This window comes from Aethalodelphis obliquidens, unplaced genomic scaffold, assembly GCF_003676395.1.
Source record: "Aethalodelphis obliquidens isolate GAN/ISIS:26980383/991018 unplaced genomic scaffold, ASM367639v1 scaffold26, whole genome shotgun sequence".
Lineage (NCBI taxonomy): Eukaryota > Metazoa > Chordata > Mammalia > Artiodactyla > Delphinidae > Aethalodelphis > Aethalodelphis obliquidens.
The window spans coordinates 21274282-21294038 of NW_020837970.1; the positions used below are offsets into that span (position 1 = coordinate 21274282).

Below are 19757 nucleotides of genomic sequence, written 5' to 3' on the forward strand. Positions count from 1 at the left end.
ACCAGTAGTATGGTTGCATAGCATTCTCCAAGGAGTACAGATGTTAAAAGCACTCCCACAAACACACATATGTATAAAGGAAGAGGGCACAGTAAAAAAAATAATAATAATAATAGAGTGGTGGTTCTGACCTAAAGGAAAAGTGCTGGGAAAGTCACAGCCCAGAATGAGCCAAGGCCTGTAAACTAAAGATAACAAAAAGAGCTTTGTGAGAACTGTCTAGATCAACTCCTGCTTCTTTTATTTCTCTATCAAAAAGTACAACCTTCGGGCTTCCCTGGTGGCGCAGTGGTTGAGAGACTGCCTGCCGATGCAGGGGACACGGGTTCATGACCCGGTCCGGGAAGATCCCACGTGCCGCGGAGCGGCTGGGCCCGTGAGCCATGGCCGCTGAGCCTGCGCGTCCGGAGCCTGTGCTCCACAACGGGAGAGGCCACAACAGTGGGGGGCCCGCGTACCGCCAAAAAAAAAAAAAAAAAAAAAAAGTACAACCTTCAACCTGAAGAGGGGAAGAACAAGCCTTGTGGAAAGCAAGAGCTGAAGTTCAAAATAATAGAGCCCATAATTATTCCAAATCGGTTCAAGCCTCCAGACCTACAAAACCTGACAATCCTGGGAACTCCATAGGAACCTGATGAACATCTGCTATAGAACTTAAAAGACAAGACAGGTGTCAAAGCCTGAGAATGAGCAAACATAGTCCTAACTTCAAGAGGGGGCATCTACCGAGGGCTACAAAAGTTCCCAGTCCCTGACAATTTTGACATCAATTCTTGGCAAACTGCACAACTGATCTTTCTTTCACATACATGTACACCTAGCCCTGGCCAATAGATTCTTTTTTTAAAAAGGCGGGTTTTGAGGGAATTCCCCGGCGGTCCAGTGGTTAGGGGTCAGCACTTTCACTTCCAGGGCCCAGGTTCGATCCCTGGTCGAGGAACTAAGGTCCCGCAAGCTGAGTGGCGTGGCCAAAAAAAACCCAAAAACAAACAAACAAAAAAAAGTGGGTTTTGAGCTTTTAGGAAGGGGAATACTGATCACCAGAAGTGATTTACTGAAAACAAGTCTTTCAAGAAAGAATACATTAGACTGAAAAGTAAAGGAATGTACTATATAGACAGCAGTGCTACTCAAAGTGAAGTCTTACTTCAGCAGTCTTACTTTACAGTAGCAGTGGCATCAACCTAGGAAGTCAGAAATGCAGACCACAGGCCTCATCACAAACCTGTTTAATCAGAATCTGCATGTTAACAAGATCCCAGATGATTCCTGTGCATGATGAAGTTTGAAAATCACTGAAACACAGAACAGACCTACTTTCAGCAAGGCATTTGATGAGCATTTCATGGCATCTTTGTGGACAATAAGATATCCTTCTATTAATTTATGTATATTGGCCAGTCAAAATGTCAAGCAGCTGACTACTTACCTCATTTAATTCTCATAATAACCCTACAAAGTAGGCATTATTATCTGTAATTTGCAGATATTCACAGTAGCAAAGATTATAAACAGCACGATCTGCCAGGCACTGTTCCAAGGATTTCACATATATTAAGTTATTTAATCCTCATAACAATTCTTTATGGTAGGTACTAGTATTACGTACATTTTATATATGATGAAACTAAGGCAGAAAGAGATTAAGCTACTTACTCATAATCACAGAGAAATTTATGGTACAGTTCTTAACCACTCCTTCCTATGGCCAAGTGTGCTGCCACAGTGGGGCAGACGATACCCTGCGGGAAACAATACACAAACATACCCAAAGAATATTAAAAAAAAAAAAAAAAAAGATTTTAAAGGAATTCCCTGAAAGGAGGGAGACAAATAGACTAATGTTTATTGAGAGCCTACAGTATGCTTGCCAGGCCATAAGTCAAGCACTCTGCATCCATGTTTTATTCAATCTTTCCAACAGCAGGTATTAAGACATTTTATATATGAAGAAATGGAGGCCGAGACAAGTTAAGGACCTTGCCAACTCACACTACTCGTGATGATACAACCAAGATTCCAAAACCAAGTCTGACTCTAAAGCTCACACTCTTTCCCTTGATTTGCTCTGCATCCATCCCTGGCCTGGTCCCATTGCTATAAATGACTTAGATAAGGGCACTGGGTCACGATGACAATGTAAGAGGAGAGATAAACTAAGAGAACAAATATATTGTAAAAGAGAACACAGATCTAAAAGATCAAAACAGGACAGAACAATGGGCTAGAATGGTACTCAAAGGTGAGGCTTTGGAGTCAGACAGACAAGGGTTTGAATACCAGGTTCTAACACTTATTGTTTAGAATGCAAGCAAGTTACTTCTTTGAGCCTTAATGTCTACACCTTTAAAATGGGAGTAATACCCCCATAGAATTGGTGTAAGAGGGGAGAAAACATAATATTTGTAAAGTTTTTGGCTCATAAAGCTCAACAAATCGTAATGAACATTAAATCTAACAAAATGATATTTAAGGATAAGTGCAAGAAAATCAATTGTAGAGGCACCAGATGAAATTTAACAGAAGCACATAAGAAAAGACTTAGGGGGCTTCCCTGGTGGCGCAGCGGTTGAGAGTCCGCCTGCCGATGCAGGGGACACAGGTTCGTGCCCCGGTCTGGGAAGATCCCACATGCCATGGAGCGGCTAGGCCCGTGAGCCATGGCCGCTAAGCCTGCGCATCTGGAGCCTGTGCTCCGCAACGGGAGAGGCCACGACAGTGCGAGCCCTGCGTACCACAAAAAAAAAAAAAAGAAAAAGAAAAGACTTAGGAATCTTAGCTGACTTGAATCTATGAGTCAACAGTTTACTAAAACTGCCAAAAATTATTTTGAATTTGGAGCACATTACAGAAGAACGGTGCCCAAAACAAGGGGCCTATCAGACTTCATTTGTAATACTGTCTTCAGTTCTGATGCTAAATTTTAAGAAGGTCACTGGCAAATCAGAATCAGTCCAGGAAAAGATGAGAATGGTGAGATGCTTTGAAAACATAGTAGCTAGTTCCTTCTTTCCTGGTTCTATATTCCCTCCCACTCCACACAATGAAGCTACCTCTCACCTGCTTTGCTCCCTAATAACTAACACACCACCCCCCATACCTCCTCCCCTCCATCTTCATCTCCCTCTTTCCCTCCCTTCCCCTCTCCTCTCCCTCTCCCACACGTCAAGCTCAATTTTGCCAATGTCAAATGGATCTGACAGGAGTGACTTGAGGACTTCTAGTCCAACACTTTAGGATTCAGCACGTCAGACCTGAGGCTAATCTGGCCCTGGCCTGCAGATTAGACCTGCTGTTGCTAATCGACCCCAAATTTAACTGGCCCTCCTGTTTTCTTCCTGAGGCCAAGCCCAACTTATGCCTCAGGTGACCGAATCCTGAGTGTCACACATTCAGGAAACTGGGACAATGACCTAGAGCTTCATTACTCCCTCAAAGGCATACAGCTGGCTGGGAAATTGCAATTAGGCAACATCAGTCATTTCAGACCTCAGCCATCTCAAACTCACTGCATCAATACTTCCAAATCCAAGAAGGCCTCTCAGATAAACTAAAGGACAAACCTATTCATGCTCATAAAATAGTACAAGTAGATCAGCTTACTGTACCTCAGAGGCCATTTGCCAACCTACAAAGAATGAAGCCTGGAAAAGCTGCCTACAATCTGGCTGTCCTCACTGCAGTGCCCCATTTTCAACTCTGAACAGAACTGGGCTCAGCTCCCAGGCAGGACTCAGACAGTAAAATCTGGTAACTCCTAGGTCCAGATTCTAAGGGCAACTGACATTGGAGTAACACGAGCTTTCCTATGGACTGGCCTTGTCAAAGCTGGCAGGTTTTCTTGGCTGAGTCAGAACAGCCTGTGTCTTCTTTCATTCAATACTCCCTTGGAAGCCAAGCATCTCTCTAGGTAATGCCATCAGCAGTGGACATCAAGTGTCTCAATGCCTTGTTTTGCAGACATCCTGGTTCCATTTCTATTTCTCAAGTAGATAAGGGCTCTGCTCTTTGTTATTATTTATTTATTTACTTATTTATTTTATTTATTTTTTGGCTGTGTTGGGTCTTCGTTGCTGCGCGCAGGCTTTCTCTAGTTGCAGTGAGTGGGGGCTACTCTTCATTGCGGTGCATGGGCTTCTCATTGAGGCAGCTTCTCTTGTTGCAGAGCACGGGCTCTAGGCGCGCGGGCTTCAGTAGTTGTGGCACGTGGGCTCAGTAGTTGTGACTCGCGGGCTCTAGAGTGCAGGCTCAGTAGTTGTGGCACACGGGCTTAGTTGCTCCACAGCATGTGGGATTTTCCCGGACCAGGGCTCACACCCGTGTCCCCTGCATTGGCAGGCGGATTCTTAACCACTGCACCACCAGGGAAGCCCTCTGCTCTTTCTTTGGATCAGAGAAATCAAGGTAAATGCTAGTCTTTGAGAACCTTGCCTTACAGTTCCTCTCCCTTGGAACAGCACAGTTCTAGTACAGAATCAGATGATTCCTGCAGGTTTCATCCAGTTCAGACTAGCTCTAATACCTAGAGTTCCACAGCCAATTAGTAAATCCAGGCCTTCCCTTTCTGAAGTGAGCCTAAGTGTCTAAACTCACTTCTAGATGGTTTCCCGACAAGCACAACAGCATCCTAGTTATTCTCTGGACTACTAGTTCTCAAACTTGAACGTGCATTTGGAGACTTGTTAAAATGCATATTGTTGGACCTCACCTCTAGAGTTTCTGATTCAGTAGGTCTGGGATGCACTTGAATATGTGCACTTTTAACAAGCTCTGAGGGCATGCCCATGTTTCTGGTCTGGAGACTACACATTGAGAACCACTGCTCTAGATCAACAATATTTCAAGTCATTCCCAGTATAGTTCTGGGACGGGGGACGGGGGGAGATGAGGACACTATACATATATGGGTTCGTTTGCATCATAACACTCAGTGCTTTGTCCTACACAGAAAACTCCTTTTTCTCCTACAGAGTAAACCTCAACTGGATCTCACAGGTGAAATATTCCGGAGTTCAAACAGATGACAATTCACATTCTAACAAATCATTAACATAGATACATCCTGTAACCAATAAATGGTACTTATGTAAGAGATTCTAGGCTCAAGATCAGCAGCCAGAGGAGAAATGGAAGTAACACCTATTCTCTTTCCTTTGACTCACCAGCCGCATTATTCACTAAATGAACTAAAACCCGTAAAGCACTTTGAATAGTGCTTAGCCATTATTTTTTTACTGTGGTAAAATATACAAAATATTTATAATTTTTACCATTCATAAGTATACAATTCAGTGGCATTAAATGCATTCACAAAGTTGGGTAACCATCACCACTATCTATACCCAAAACTTTTCCATCACCCTCAACAGAAACTGTGTACCCATCAAACAATAACTCCTCCTTTCCATCTCCTCCCAGCCCCTGGTATTCTACTCTCTGTCTCCATGAATTTGGCTATCTAGGTACCTCATACATTTGTCTTCTGTGTCTGGCTTACTTCAGTAATCAGAATGTTTTCAAGGCCCATCCATATTGTATCATATATCAAAATTTCATTCCTTTTTAAAGCTGAATAATATTCCATTGTATGTATATACTACATTTTGCTTAGCTATTCATCTATCATTGGCCACTTGGGTTGCCATGACATGCATGTACATGTATCTATTTGAATGCCTGCTTTTAATTCTTTTATAACTTTGTTTTTTGTTTGTTTTTGGCTGCGCTGCATGGCATGCAGGATCTCAGCTCCCCGACCAGGGATCGAACCTGCGCCCCCTACAGTGGAAGTGTGGAGTCCTAACCACTGGACAGCCAGGGAATTCCCTGCTTTTAATTCTTTTGGATATATACCTACAAACGAAATTCCTGCGTCATATGGTAGTTCTATGTTTAATCTTTTGAGAAACCATCAGACTGTTTTCCACTGTGGCTGTACCATTTTACATTCCCACCAGCAATGCCAACATTTATTATTTTCTTTCTCTCTCTCTTTTTTTTAAAATTATAGCCATCCTAATTAGTGCTTAGCCACTATTATTATCATGAGTTTGACGTGGGCTTTTACAATTACTTGTAGCGCTGTAAGGACAGCATGACAACAATTAGAGGTTCTGACTAGTTTCCATGTTCAAATGGTCTTAGCAATTTCATTCAAAACACAAGTTTCTAGTTGCTTCTAATTTTCTGACAAAATCACCTCCAAAGCTAACATTTCCCTAGCTTGATATCAACTATGAAAGAAAATGATGCTTTGGGTGCTTAAAGGAAAAAAAAAAAAAAAAGATGGATGGTTTTCAATTTTTTAAAAATGTTTCTGTTAACTTAATTCCATAACAATGCTGAGTTTTTCCTATAAAAATGGTATACCAGCATTCAGTACGAGAAATGTCAGATGGTTTCTCTAAAACATTTAGAATCCTAATCTAAAAAGATTTATTTTTGAAAACAAAAGTATGATGGAAAATTCTATATATTTTAATCTTACTAGCTATATCCCTGACCTAGCCAGAAATAGTGTTTTCTCTTCACTTCTGGAGTTTCCTGGGACAGAAGAGCTAAAGTCAATGAGACAAATGGCCATTCCCAAATAAATCTGTTTTCTTTTGCTCATGTTCATGTTCAAGGTTTCAGGTCTCTCTCTTAGTAACTCTTTTTCTTCCTTTACAAATCTAAGAAAGAGAAAATTTGTAAGTATAGAAAGTAAAAAGGAGAAAAAAATCCTTTTTTTGGAAAAATTTTCATCCTCAACTTTTACACTTGGCGAGAGTTAAGAAGGGAAATCTAGTAGTAGCTTAAGTACAGACAAAAACATGGGCAAACTGAAGGTGTCATGGACAAAACAATTTAAAGAGCTGTAGTCTAATCCTAATTACTGGTAGGCAAATATACCATATATACTTCCCCATTATGCTGATAATAATATCTGAAAGATTAAACTCTACCTATAGAAAACTAAAGACTGGTTTTATAAAGGCAAAGAGCAGACCTACAACATTCTGAGAGGTACAGCCAGAGACCTATATGAAACTTCAAGTTCACTGACCCCATTAAAGCATATAATTTTTCATAAATGTACAATAAGCAGCTAGGAACAATTTAGGCACATCTCTGTAGAGAAACTTGTGAATGGCTGAAACCAGGAACGTTTAACCCACAAACGCCAAGAAAGAGCCGTTTCTGGCGTATATGTATATAGGTGTGTCATACATAGAAACACGTGGTTAAGAGAGATGAAGTCTACTAGAGAGAGCACTACATTTAATCAGAAGAGTTTGAGTTCCAGTGTTGCCTCCTCGGTGGATTACTGAAAGCCTCTGAACATCATTCCTATGTCAGGAAGATAATCATCCTAAACAAAATAATACTTTATGGGTGTGTGAGGAATAAATAATTTCAATGTATACAGTTTCACTCATTCTTCAGCAAACATATTTTGAACTCTCACAATGTACACTAAGGATGTATAAGATTGAGTCCCTGTCCTCACTGTAGATAAGAGGTCCTCCTCCTTGGTGGGTACCCCACAATTCAAGAACTGCCTACAGAGAACTGGAGGGCAATTCCTTAAGGACAGAGAGCCCTCAATCCATGCTGAACAAGAACCTAGCACACAGCAACAGACAATAAATGACTCCTGAATGAACAAATTGTATTTCTGTTTATGATCTGTTAAACCTTCCTCTTAGTAGACGTTAACATGAAAAGGAAAAGAGATTGATACAGAATAATCACCTCACTCACTGGAGGAACAGAGACACTTGGTAGCAACACAGAAATATTTGGAAGGGAAAGCAAAAATTACAATTCCCATTATCATCATTCCATGGGAGGACTCAGTAGTGTTCTGCTTGTCATACAAAATCTCCCCATCTCTGAAAACCCCTGCAAAGGCTGTGGAAACATCTCATTTTATCTTCTGTGATGGTTATGCTGCAAAATAATTATGTTTTAGACTGGAGTTTTTCAGTATGTGAAGTCAATTGCAGAAACCAGTATTTGGGGACACAGAATTTGAATAGTTAATATGTGAAACAAAGACTTACCTTGAATTAAAAAGTAAGAATTTGTAACTCTGTCCCTAAGAACAACAAAATTCTTCAGTTATAAACTAGGGTCTTTCAATCTTGGCACTATTGACATTTTGGGCCAGTTAACTTTTGGTTGTGGTAGGCTGTATGCCCACCATTATAAGATGTTTGGCAGCATTATTGGCCTCTACCCACTAGATCCCAGTAGCACCCCCCAACCGTGACAATCAAATGTATCTCTAGTCATTGACAAATGTTGGGTGGGGGTGTGTTTTAAAATCACCCTGGTTGAGAACCACTGAGATAAACAGTGGAATGAGAATTTTTTTCACAAAGGCTGTTCAAATAAGATATGGAAGAGGATATAAACTGTCACTCTTTTCACTCTAAATATGAGTCATTTTTAGATCATCAGATGACCATTTGAAGTTTTATCTGAAAAAAAAAAGATGATAATCAGTGCACCTAAAGAAGAAATCTATAACCTAGAAGAATAAATAAACAAATGAACCAATGGATAGTTCATTAAGCGTTAACAGCATAAAATGAGCACAGATAGGGACTTCCCTGATGGCCCAGGGGTTAAGAATTCGCCTGGACCCAAAGAGGACCCAACACAGCCAAAAATAAATAAATAAAATAAATTAAAAACAAACAAACAAAAAAATGAGCACAGGTAGCCTCACTACCACCTTCTAGATACAGTATTTGTTCATGGCAACTGTCAGAAGTCTTAGACTACCTAGAAATCTTCTATTTCACTGCTACAAAGTAGGATTCTTAATTTTTCCTCCTATTCTTATCTGAAAAAAATTGTCTCCTGTAGCATAGAGGTCAAGAATACTATTATCGCAGATATCTACTGAGCATTTTGTAACCATAAGAGATTTTACTTAAATTCAGCAGGTCTCCTAAAAGCTCCTTAAGGAAAGAACACAAAACAGACTCAAAAATATTAATTAAAATGCCTGGAGCCACAAAGCAAGCCGGGGATTCCTGAAATTTACCTAAGACTTATTGCCATCATCTCCCCAAAGGCCCAGATTTCACTTGTAAATAGCTCTGTTTAGAAAAGGGCCAGATTTGCATTAATCTTAAATACTGTGATCTCACCAGTTTATAATATATAATTATATATAAGTATAATACTAAACCTGTATAGAGCATGCAGCACTTTCCACAAAAAGTTATTCGTTTTAATTATTAAAGAAACATATGGTCATTGTAGAGAATATAAAAAACCTATTTTAAAAAAGACTGATTTTAATAATGATGTCTATTGTGTAATAATGAGGTATAGAAAAACAAATGCAAAGGTAAAGATTAGCCAGTTGTTCAAGCAATGAAAAAGTAATTAATGGATTAATGTCCCCAAACACTTCAGTACTAAAGTCATGGATGGCTCTTTAGAATCTACCCATCAATTCTGAGAATAAATTCTGGTTTCATAATAATTCTATTAGGCTAGTCAGATCTGTGCCACCCATGCTGGATAAAAAGACAAGAAGTGTGCATGTGTGTTTTGAATGGATTTGGTATTCCAGAGGAAACCAGTACATATAACAGAAACTGTCTTTCCCAGAGAAAAAATGGAATACTTCCCTCAGAAGCAGAAATTAAAGAAAAAGTCACCTCTAATTTACCGTTTTGGTTTCATCATTTTATAGTCTGGACCTAAGAGATAACCAATCCTTAATAAACAAACAACTCTTCCCATGCGCTCTGAAGCTTCCCAGCCTCCCACTCCCAGCCCGCATCCCCAGGCCATCTCATTTAGGTTCTAATGAGCCTTTTCAAAATCATATATGAAAGGGCTCATTCCAGTAAGTACAGGTCCTTCAGCACTAAACAGTGCAGGCTAAACTACCTGTTCTAGGAATATCTGGCCCTACTCCAGAGGAAGAGGAATAGAAAACAGTGATTAGGGGACTTCCCTGGTGGCGCAGTGGTTAAGAATCTACCTGACAATGCAGGGGACTTGGATTCTATCCCTGGTCTGGGAAGATCCCACGTGCTGTGGAGCAACTAGGCCTGTTCGCCACAACTACTGAGCCTGGGCTCCAGAGCCCGCAAGCTACAACTACTGAAGCCCGCCTGCTGCAACTACTGAAGCCCGCGTGCCTAGAGCCCGTGCTCTTCAACAAGAGAAGCCACCACAATGAGAAGCCCACACACTGCAACGAAGAGTAGCCCCTGCTCGCTGCAACTAGAGAAAGCCCACGCACAGCAATAAAGACCCGACGCAGCAAAAAATAAACTAAAAAAAATTTTTTTTAAATTTCATTAAAAAAAAAACAACAGTGACTATTCCAGTGTCCAGAAAGGCCAACCAAGGATCTCTTGTGTGGAGGCATAGGGTGGGGTGGTGGGGGAAGATAGTGATTGACTTGGAAAAAGAAAGTACCCCTAATTGTCTGAGACATCAAAGCAGAATGATAAAACTGGTGAGAAATGCCTGAAATTTCACTGAACTTCCAAGTATCTGAACAAATAACCAGAGTTAGGGGTTATGACATCTAATCTTGACACTGCAGTGGACCAGCCATTCTACTATAAAATGGGTCTTAATATGTAGAAATCAAAGTTGGAGTATTCCCACATTAGTATGTCTTTTCCAACACAAAAAAGGTATACAAGTCATAAAATGAGACTCAGATGTACTGATCTACAATGAGTTTTAACTTTTACCTCTGTAAAACAGTTCAGCTCCTTTTTAGAGTGTCTGTCTTACTTTTCAATTCATTAGTAAGTATTAGAGGTCAGGTTCCTTGGAGAAAACCTCCAGGTCTCTTTAACATTCAAACCTAAAGCCCAAGACCCTTGATACGCTCAGAAGTTTTAAGAGAATAAAATTCTCACATCCAAATGAGATTTCACCTAATTGCTAATTACAATATCTTTAGTTACTGGCAATAATGAAAAGAATGAGTCTTCTTCATCTATCCCTCCTCTCCTTCCCCTCTGTGGAAGGCCTCAACATTATGAATCATTTGGTCCTTGACGTATGGTTACTTCCACGAGGACAGATGACATTTAGCACAGGACATGTGAGGCTGTGGGAAAAGGGAAGTTCTTGGCCACAAGAACCAGGACAAAACCCCTGCCCTTGGGAAAAATTCCAAAAATCTCTGAAATCCACTGCAAGGCAGTTAAATTTTTAACTTTAGAAAATCCCGTTATAAGAATACAAACCACAGCACAGAATTAAAATAGGTTTTTGAAAACTATACTATGAAGTCGCAAGATGATTATTTTCTGGCATTCATAAAAATCCATGCTAAGCGATGGTCCCCAGCATGAATATTTTCCCCTCTTGGGATTGGTTTAAGCTAACTTGGCTCTAAAATCTTTCACTATTCAAAGACGGAGAATATCATGATAATGGCTAACTTAACTGAGTGCTTACTATGTAATACATTACTATCTATGTGCACTAGCTTATTAATCTTTACAACAATGCTATAAGCTCTACACAACATGAACTCTAAAATAAAAATTTTCTTTGGAGACTTTGAAAATCAATACTAGTAGATTATTTGTTGCAACAACTTTTAAAAACTCATGAATTATTTTTAATGTGATAGAAATACTATGTAAGATATTAAAACCATCTAGAATGAAGATATGAATAAAAGCAATAACTACTTTAGAAAACTACTCTACTATTCTGTCCTATCGGTCATTACTGGGAAATCCATGAAAACCCAAAAGACCCTAAAAGGCTATAATTCCTTGGATATTCCATCAAATAGCCTTATAATCCGCGCTAAAAGTCTTTCTGTTATGGTTTATTGCAAAGAGGGTGTTCTCCTCACAACTTACCCCAAATAGACGTAACCGAAGGTGCCCCACTTTCTGTAGGTTACATGGACATAGAACAGTTGAATAAGACACCCTTAACTATCCCTGGTGGTCAAGTTAATTATAATTTAGTAAATTTGATAAAATTACCAACTTCAGGTCAAGTTACAAATGTGAGTGTATGCTTTGGAAAAATAAAATTAAGACAATAACATAATAAGAATGAAGATTAGTACTGAAATGTAGAAATTACCCTTCACACTGGCAAATTTACAATTTTGCCAACCTATTAACAAAGGCTTTTATATTTACACATAAAAATATCAAAAAAAGAATGTATTCCTGACACAAAAACACCTTGGTTTTTACAGTTTGGAGAAATAATATTCTTCATATTTGGCTCCAAGAATAGTTATTTCTCTTATACAAAAGAAAAAGGACACATTTTAAAAAATAAATTTTTATTGTGACCATACCTCAAAACAGAGTTGCCAACTCTATCTTAAGGAAAAAATTTTTTCCAAGAGTAATTTCCATCATAATTTCTTGCACAGGGCTTCCCTGGTGGCGCAGTGGTTAAGAATCCGCCTGCCAGTGCAGGGGACACGGGTTTGAGCCCTGGTCTGGGAAGATCCCACATGCCGCGGAGCAACTAAGCCCGTGCACCACAACTACTGAGCCTGCGCTCTAGAGCCCGTGCTCCGCAACAAGAGAAGCCACCTCAGTGAGAAGCCCGCGCACCGCAACGAAGAGTTCTTCCCACTCGCCGCAACTAGAGAAAGCCCGTGCAGCAACGAAAACCAACGCAGCCAAAAATAAATAAATAAATAAAGCAAATGCAAAAATTATATTAAAATAATAAAATAATTTCTTGCACAGGCTGTACAATATGTTTCTGCTAGCAATAAACAGGTCTGAGTAAAGGTTTTCCAAATTTTTTCCTGTCTGCATTTTTTAAATTATATTTTAAGAAGCATCATCAGGGCTTCCCTGGTTGCGCAGTGGTTAAGAATCTGCCTGCCAATGCAAGGGATACAGGTTCGAGCCCAGGTCTGGGAAGATCCCACATGCCGCGGAGCAACTAAGCGCGTGCGCCACAACTACTGAGCCTGCGCTCCAGAGCCCATGCTCTGCAACGAGAGAAGCCACTGCAATGAGAAACCCGCACACTGCAACGAAGAGTAGCCCCTGCTCGCCGCACCTAGAGAAAGCTGCACACAGCAATGAAGACCCAACACAGCCATAAATAAATAATTTATTTTTTAAAAAAGCATCTTCAAAACCAAACACACATATCAATACCAAACCCCACAAAATTAGCTAACATACACCCATGTAGGCATCTTATTAAACTGGTTAATTGCTTCATGAGATGTAAGGTAGTTAGTGTAATAGAGGGAACATTTGCAGTGGAGGCAGAATAACCTAGAGCTGGGTGGAAATCTTGGCTCCATCACTTGCTAGCTATGTGAACTTGGGCAATTTCCTCCTCTCAGTCTGAGTTTCCTCGTTTGCAAAATGAGATAATTATTCCAATCTTATGAGGATTAGCTGTATGTGAAATGCCCAGCACAGAGCCTGACTCAAAGCAGGAGCACAGGAAACAATTACTATTATTACTCTGTTGTTATTCATGTAAACTTGTTAAAGGCAAAGCATACATTTTTCTTGTAACTCAACTGTAGGCTTTATAATATTGAGAACTGAAAACATAAAGGCAAGAAACATCGTAAGTTACAAAGGACTTGGTATAATATCAGTTCAGCACATGCCTTGATAGGAAATGAAACTATGAAGTAATAATGATGACCTTCAAAACATATATAAAAATAAGGAACATCTTTATTTTTTTAATTAATTATTTTATTTATTTATTTTTGGCTGCATTGGGTCTTCATTGCTGCGTGCAGGCTTTCTCTAGTTGCGGTGCGTGGGGGCTAGTCTTTGTTGCGGTGCGTGGGCTTCTCACTGCAGTGGCTTCTCTTGTTGTGGAGCACAGGCTCTAGGCGCGCGGGCTTCAGTAGTTGTAGCACACAGGCTCATGGGCTCTAGAATGCAGACTCAGTAGTCGTGGCACATGGGCTTAGTTGCTCCGCGGCATGTGGGATCTTCCCGGACCAGGGCTCAAACCCGTGTCCCCTGCATTGGAAGGCGGATTCTTAACCACTGCACCACCAGGGAAGCCCCCCGTCCTTATTTGTATAAGCCACTCTGAAAGGAGACGACGTTGTCTATGTACAAATCACTTAGAGAACTACTTTTCATCCCACAAGTACTTCCTGAACGTCCATTGAGTGCAAGTCATTATGACTGGCAATGTGTGTATGATGGTGAGCAAATGCAGACACAGTTCCAAGCCTCACGGAGCTTCCAGTCATACAATCATACAAATAGTGTAAACTTGTGATAAGTGATATAAAGGACGGTACATGGTACTCTGAGAGCCAGCAGCAGATCTAACCTAATTGGGGAGATCAAGGAACACCTTCCCGAGGAAGTGAAAGCTGGGAGCTGAAGGATGAAGAGGGAGTTACCAGTGGAGGGTATTTCCAGAGAGAGGAAAGCAACTTGTGCAAAGACCCTGTAACAGAAGGAAACAGGCAAGAATGCAGGACCAAAGGGCCAGTGTGCCTGGAGCAAAGATGAAGTGTGAGAATTAGCTAGGGATCTAAACCGCACAAGGGCTGAGGCATTGTAGACCATATTCAAGAGCTGTAACAATCATTCAAGAGCTGTCAATCCCAAGAGTGATGAAAAGCCACTGAGGGTTTTATGAATGCTTATTTTGGTGGCAGGTAGGCCAAAGGGAAGATGCAATCAGATTTGCAGTTTGCCTTTGGTTTCTCGAATAAGAGCTAAGGAATGCAGATGGATCAAGTAGGAAACAAAAATTCTGTCAGGATATGACAGTGCTTGGACTAGGATGATGATAATGGTGGTGGTGGTGGAAGAAGTCAAAGAGTTCAGGAGATATTCAGGAAAACCTGATGATGTATATAATACACAGGGGCTGAGGGAGAACAAAGTATCCAAGAAAACTTTTGGGTTTATGATTTGCATGACTGTACAGAAAGAGGTTACCATTTGAGAGGGATCTGCTCCAGAAACATCTTTAAAGCAGTTTACACAGCGCACAAAGGGTCTGAAACTGTGTTATCCAGTTTGATCCCCTACTTTACCCATGAAATAGGATTCCAAAAGATTTTTTTCTATTTCCAAAAATCAAACTGACTCTCAAATGTACAAGATTTTTCCAACACTGAAGATATTTCAAAGATTCTGCCACAAGCTTTGAAATCAACTCCAAATGAGTTCTAAAACTGTTTTGAACAATGAGGCAGCATTATGGAATGAATATGTCATTTCCCATGACAACTACTTTGATAAGACTAACATGCATTTGTTGCTGTTTAATTTAGATATTTTAAAGAAATCTTAACAGTTAAGAGTACTCTCAAAAAACAAAAAGAGTACTCTCATGTGATATTAAACTAAAATATGAAATTTTATCTGGCATTACCACAATTGGAATTATGCTTTTATGTTTGTGTTTCAACATTTTGAAGTGCCTGTAGAAACCTTGGTATTTTGTAGGAAAACATATGGTTAAAAAAACCCCACATAACTTCTTGATCGTAATATATATATATTTTACTATTTCCATCCAGTCCTTGTTAATTCTCATCACATTCATTCGATGTAAAAGATTTTTACTAAACACAGTTGTATATATGCATACACACATACATATACAGAGTAAAGCTAATACTTTATCAATACTATGAATACTTTAATATTTACTTTTCTCAGTTTTAATTTTTTAATTCACACTCACATGGCATTTTCATAGTGGAATACTGATTCCCTCAAGTCTTAGAAACATAAAAACTTCAAATCTGACTAGCCCTAGAAAAAGAAGTGAAAGAGTTTTGCCCCTTTAAAATCAACCGAACACCATCACACCTTAGTGCTGAAGTACTGATAGTATTTCCCTAATTTTGGCAAGGTGGGTTCCTTGGCCACCTGCTTGCACTAGGCCCTGACTAGCATTTTATTAACATTAATTTCAGTTACCAGGATATTACTACTGCTTATACAGAGCAGCAGATTTTTTTTTCCCCATGCTGATTTTATCTCTAGGCGTCAAAAGAAAAGACTGTGGTCTGAAGCCAAATATGAAAAATGTCATCTCCACAAACGAGGAGAAAAGTCAAGGGTTTTTTAAAAATCAGGTCTTAAGCCCATTAACCAATATTAGTTTGTAAAACCAGACTGTCTCCACACTAGAGACTGTACTACCAAATGTGGTCCTTTGGGAGCAAGGGCTGGCAAGCTTGAAATGGGTTACCAGCATAGTGCACCTTTTTCTTATTTTAGGGGTTTTTTGTTTGTTTGTTTTGTTTTTAAACAAATCAGACCATGGCTATATTTATTTGAGCATGGGTGTGGGCAGTGCCAAGGAAGAGACAGCGAAAAGACTTTAGGGTTCCAATCTCAGCTAACAAGACTTTCCTACCATCCTCAGGAGTGGTCCATGTCTCCCCAACAGGAATGTGGGCGAGGGAAAGTTATAAAGGCCCTGAGCTCTTCCCTTACCCAAGCCCCCCAAATGACATGACAAACCACTTCCTTCTGGGAACTGAAAGTCTTAAGCTTTAAGGGACAATGGAGCTCAATGCAGGCTTCAGAAAGATGGAGACAGTGAGATGAGATGAGGGGAGGGAAGTGGGGGTGAGGGGATGCGCCCAGCGGCAGAGAGCTAAAGAGGGCGGTCAAGGCTAGGGACTTCGGGAGCCTGAGAAGGCCTGGATCTTCCAGAATCTGTCCAAATAGGCCACAGCCCTCTAAGAAGCCCGAGGGGCTCGTCTGAAAATCTAGGGCATCTATGGACCCAGTGCCTATCACTGTCCTGGGGAGGGGAGACAGTCCCCGCAGGAATCCGGCCCCCAAAGTGGGGCTTTTCCTGCCCTTAAAAAACCACAAACCCTCACGGAATGAAGCAAAACACGTACAGGGATGGCAGGGCCGGAGGCAAAGTAGGTGTTCTGCAAACGTCGGGGGCGGGGAGATGTTGGCAGAGGTAAAGGGAGGCCCCCAATTCGAGAAACTTTAATCATCACCGGAATAGGGGAGGGGGCAATATGCGACCGGTAAGCAGCAGACAGAAGAGGCCGGGAGCGAGAGCAGCGACCAGCAGCGCCCCCCGGCTTCGGGGGATGACGGCCTGGGGCGCGGCCGCCGGGGACGGGGGGTTGGAGGCCACCGCGGACCCCCGGCCGCGAAGAGCACAGCCGGGCTAGGCCTGAGGTGTCCGGACACACCCACCGCCGCGGCCGCAGCCCCGCTTACCTGCTCCTCCTCCAGGGTCAGCTCCGGCGCCATGTCGGGCTGGGGCGCGGTCGTGGGCTCCATCCCGCCACCGCCGTCGCCGCCGCCACTCCCGCCGGCGAACAGAAGTCGCCCGGGAGCGCGGGGAGCCCGGTGCGGTGGGCCTCCGCTTCCGCGTGCCCGCGCCTCAGCAGCCCGCGGCCGGCTCGCGCATAGCTAGGCCGGCGGGGCCCGGCGCCCGCAGCGGCCGCAAACGCCGCTTCTGTTTCCTTAAGAAAAAGCTCTCAGAACTGTCGCTCTCTTCTGGGCGGAAATCCTTTTTTATTTTCTTCGTTCCGTTCCTCACACTCCCCCACCTCTCCCGGAAAAAAAAAAAAAATAGTGCAGGCGAGGAGCTAATCGGGATTAAAAAAAGGAAACGTGAAATCGAGAACTTTCTAAGCCCAGAACGAAGGGCCGCGGGGGAAATTTTCGGAAGGCCCCCGGCCTTCTCGGCGTCCAGCTTCCTCGGCGGCACTCCGGCTCCTGCAGGAGTCCTCGGGGATGCGGGGCCCTGCGACCTGCGCTGCAGCCTCTCAGCCCCGTTCCTCAAAAGCCGCGGTGACGGGAGGGAGGGAGGGAGCGAGGGAAACGCGCCCCCCTCCCGGCTCAAGGCCAGTGCTGCGGCCGCACTGCGGCCGCCCGAGCCCCCCGCGGCTCCATTGAGAAACTGAGCGTCTCATTCACAGGCGACGAAAAGGGCCCGGCAGAGCTCGGACGCAGCCCGGGAGGGGGAGACAGAGAGGAGCCCGGGGGCGGGGGCAGCGGAGCTAGAGGAGGGGGATGCCAAGAGGAGGGGGCGGGGGAGGCCGGCGGGGGGAGGGGAGACCCAGAGGAACCAGGGTGGGGGAGGGGCTTCGGCGACTGGAGGAGCGTGGAGCGAAAAAAAGGAAGAGTTTCAAGAGGTTAAGCTCCGTGGAGGAGGGAAAAAATGCATATGTTTGAAAACTAGCTGCCCACGGACACCTGGCCTGGGGTTACTACTACCACTTACTTGTGAGGAACCCGCAATCCTCATCTATTCCCACGTCACTTCCTGACTGAAAGACCCTGAAAAGGTTGCTTACTAAGTCCAGGATGCGCAGGTGGAAGGAGCAGACCCTGGCCCGCGGTATCCTGTAATCCATCACCTATGGCTAATTTTAGTCTCTCAGAAAAACAGCATCAGATTTCGAACCTCTTTCAGGAATCATGCAGCATTTGCAAGCCTTTGATTTTCACTAAGGCGAGCGCGGCAAAGAGCTTGGGGGTCTTACGGGAGTCAGTTTGGGAGTAGAGGGGGCACTGGGAAGGCAGGGCTGGGTCTGGCATGTTTTTGCATCATTCCAGACCAAAAATAAATACTCTAAAAGGGACCCAGCTAACAAGTGAGTGCCACAACTAGTGCCAAAGGCTGAAACCTGGAGAGCGCACAGAGCTAGGCCCACAGGAGAGGTCTTCAGACAACTGAGGAAGATGTCCTGAGTTCTGATGCTCCTTCTAGGACTTTAAAAGCAACCTCTGACCTCACCTCATTTCTGCACCATTGCAATAGAAACTTCAGGCTGCACTTGGTTAGAGAAGAAACCCCTGGTGGTTGGTACTGTTTCTGTCTCAGGTGGGTTACTTTATCCTTTGCACCAATAAGGCTGACTCTAGGTTGAGTTCATTACCCCATACAGGAGTTACAGTTTCAGTATTGTAACCAGATGCTCCTCTGGAAGACTATTTAGCAAGTATGTTTATATGCCAGGCACTGGGGTCTGCACTAAGTTTACAACAATGAACAAGACAGTGGTCTCTTCCACATGTAAGGAATGGAATGATCCCTGAGCTATGTTATTAAGGGGAAAAAAAGCAAGACCCAAATAGTGTGTATAATATGCTGTCATTTGTATAAAGAAAAAAATGTGTATTTGTAAATTTATTTATACATAGAAAAGCTTTGAGAGGATACACAAGAAAGATAGCAGTGGCTGTCTCCCAGGAGGGGAACTGGGATTCTAAGGAACAGAAGGGAAGAGGGAGACTTTTCCCTATATGGTCAATTATACATTTTAAGGGTTTTTTGTGTGTTTATTTATTTTTGGCTGCGTTGGGTCTTCATTGCTGTGCGTGGGCGTTCTCTAGTTGCGGCGAGCAGGGGCTACTCTTCATTGCGGTGCGCGGGCTTCTCATTGCGGTGGCCTCTCTTGTTGTGGAGCATGGGCTCTAGGCGTGGGGGCTTCAGTAGTTGTGGCGTGTGGGCTTAGCAGTTGTGGCTTGCGGGCGCTAGAGCATAGGCTCATTAGTTGTGGCACATGGGCTTAGTTGCTCCGGAGCATGTGGGACCTTCCTGGACCAGGGATCGAACCTGTGTCCCCTGCATTGGCAGGGGGATTCTTAACCACTGCACCACCAGGAAAGTCCCTTTAAGGTTTTTTTAAAGCTTTTTATTGACATTGTCAACTACAAATTGGCATTTTCCATTGGCACTTGCCATCTACCTCTACAAGGATTAAATCATGTGCTGCTGCAGCTGCTGACTTTCAACGCCCCTTGAAAGGAGTTCAGGTGGAGAGCAGACATGAGGCACTCTGT

At 42.6% G+C, this 19757-nt stretch overlaps 1 protein-coding gene across 1 annotated transcript in view; it reads right to left on the reverse strand.

The window, feature by feature from the left end:
* Positions 1–17868, reverse strand: part of PTPN9 (protein tyrosine phosphatase non-receptor type 9) — an 80333-nt gene extending 62465 nt beyond the window's left edge. The window contains exon 1 of the mRNA XM_027123655.1: positions 17181–17868. Coding sequence (XP_026979456.1) covers positions 17181–17243 — 63 coding nt within the window. The 5' untranslated portion in view covers positions 17244–17868. The remainder of the gene's footprint in view (positions 1–17180) is intronic.
* Positions 17869–19757: the final 1889 nt, after the last annotated feature.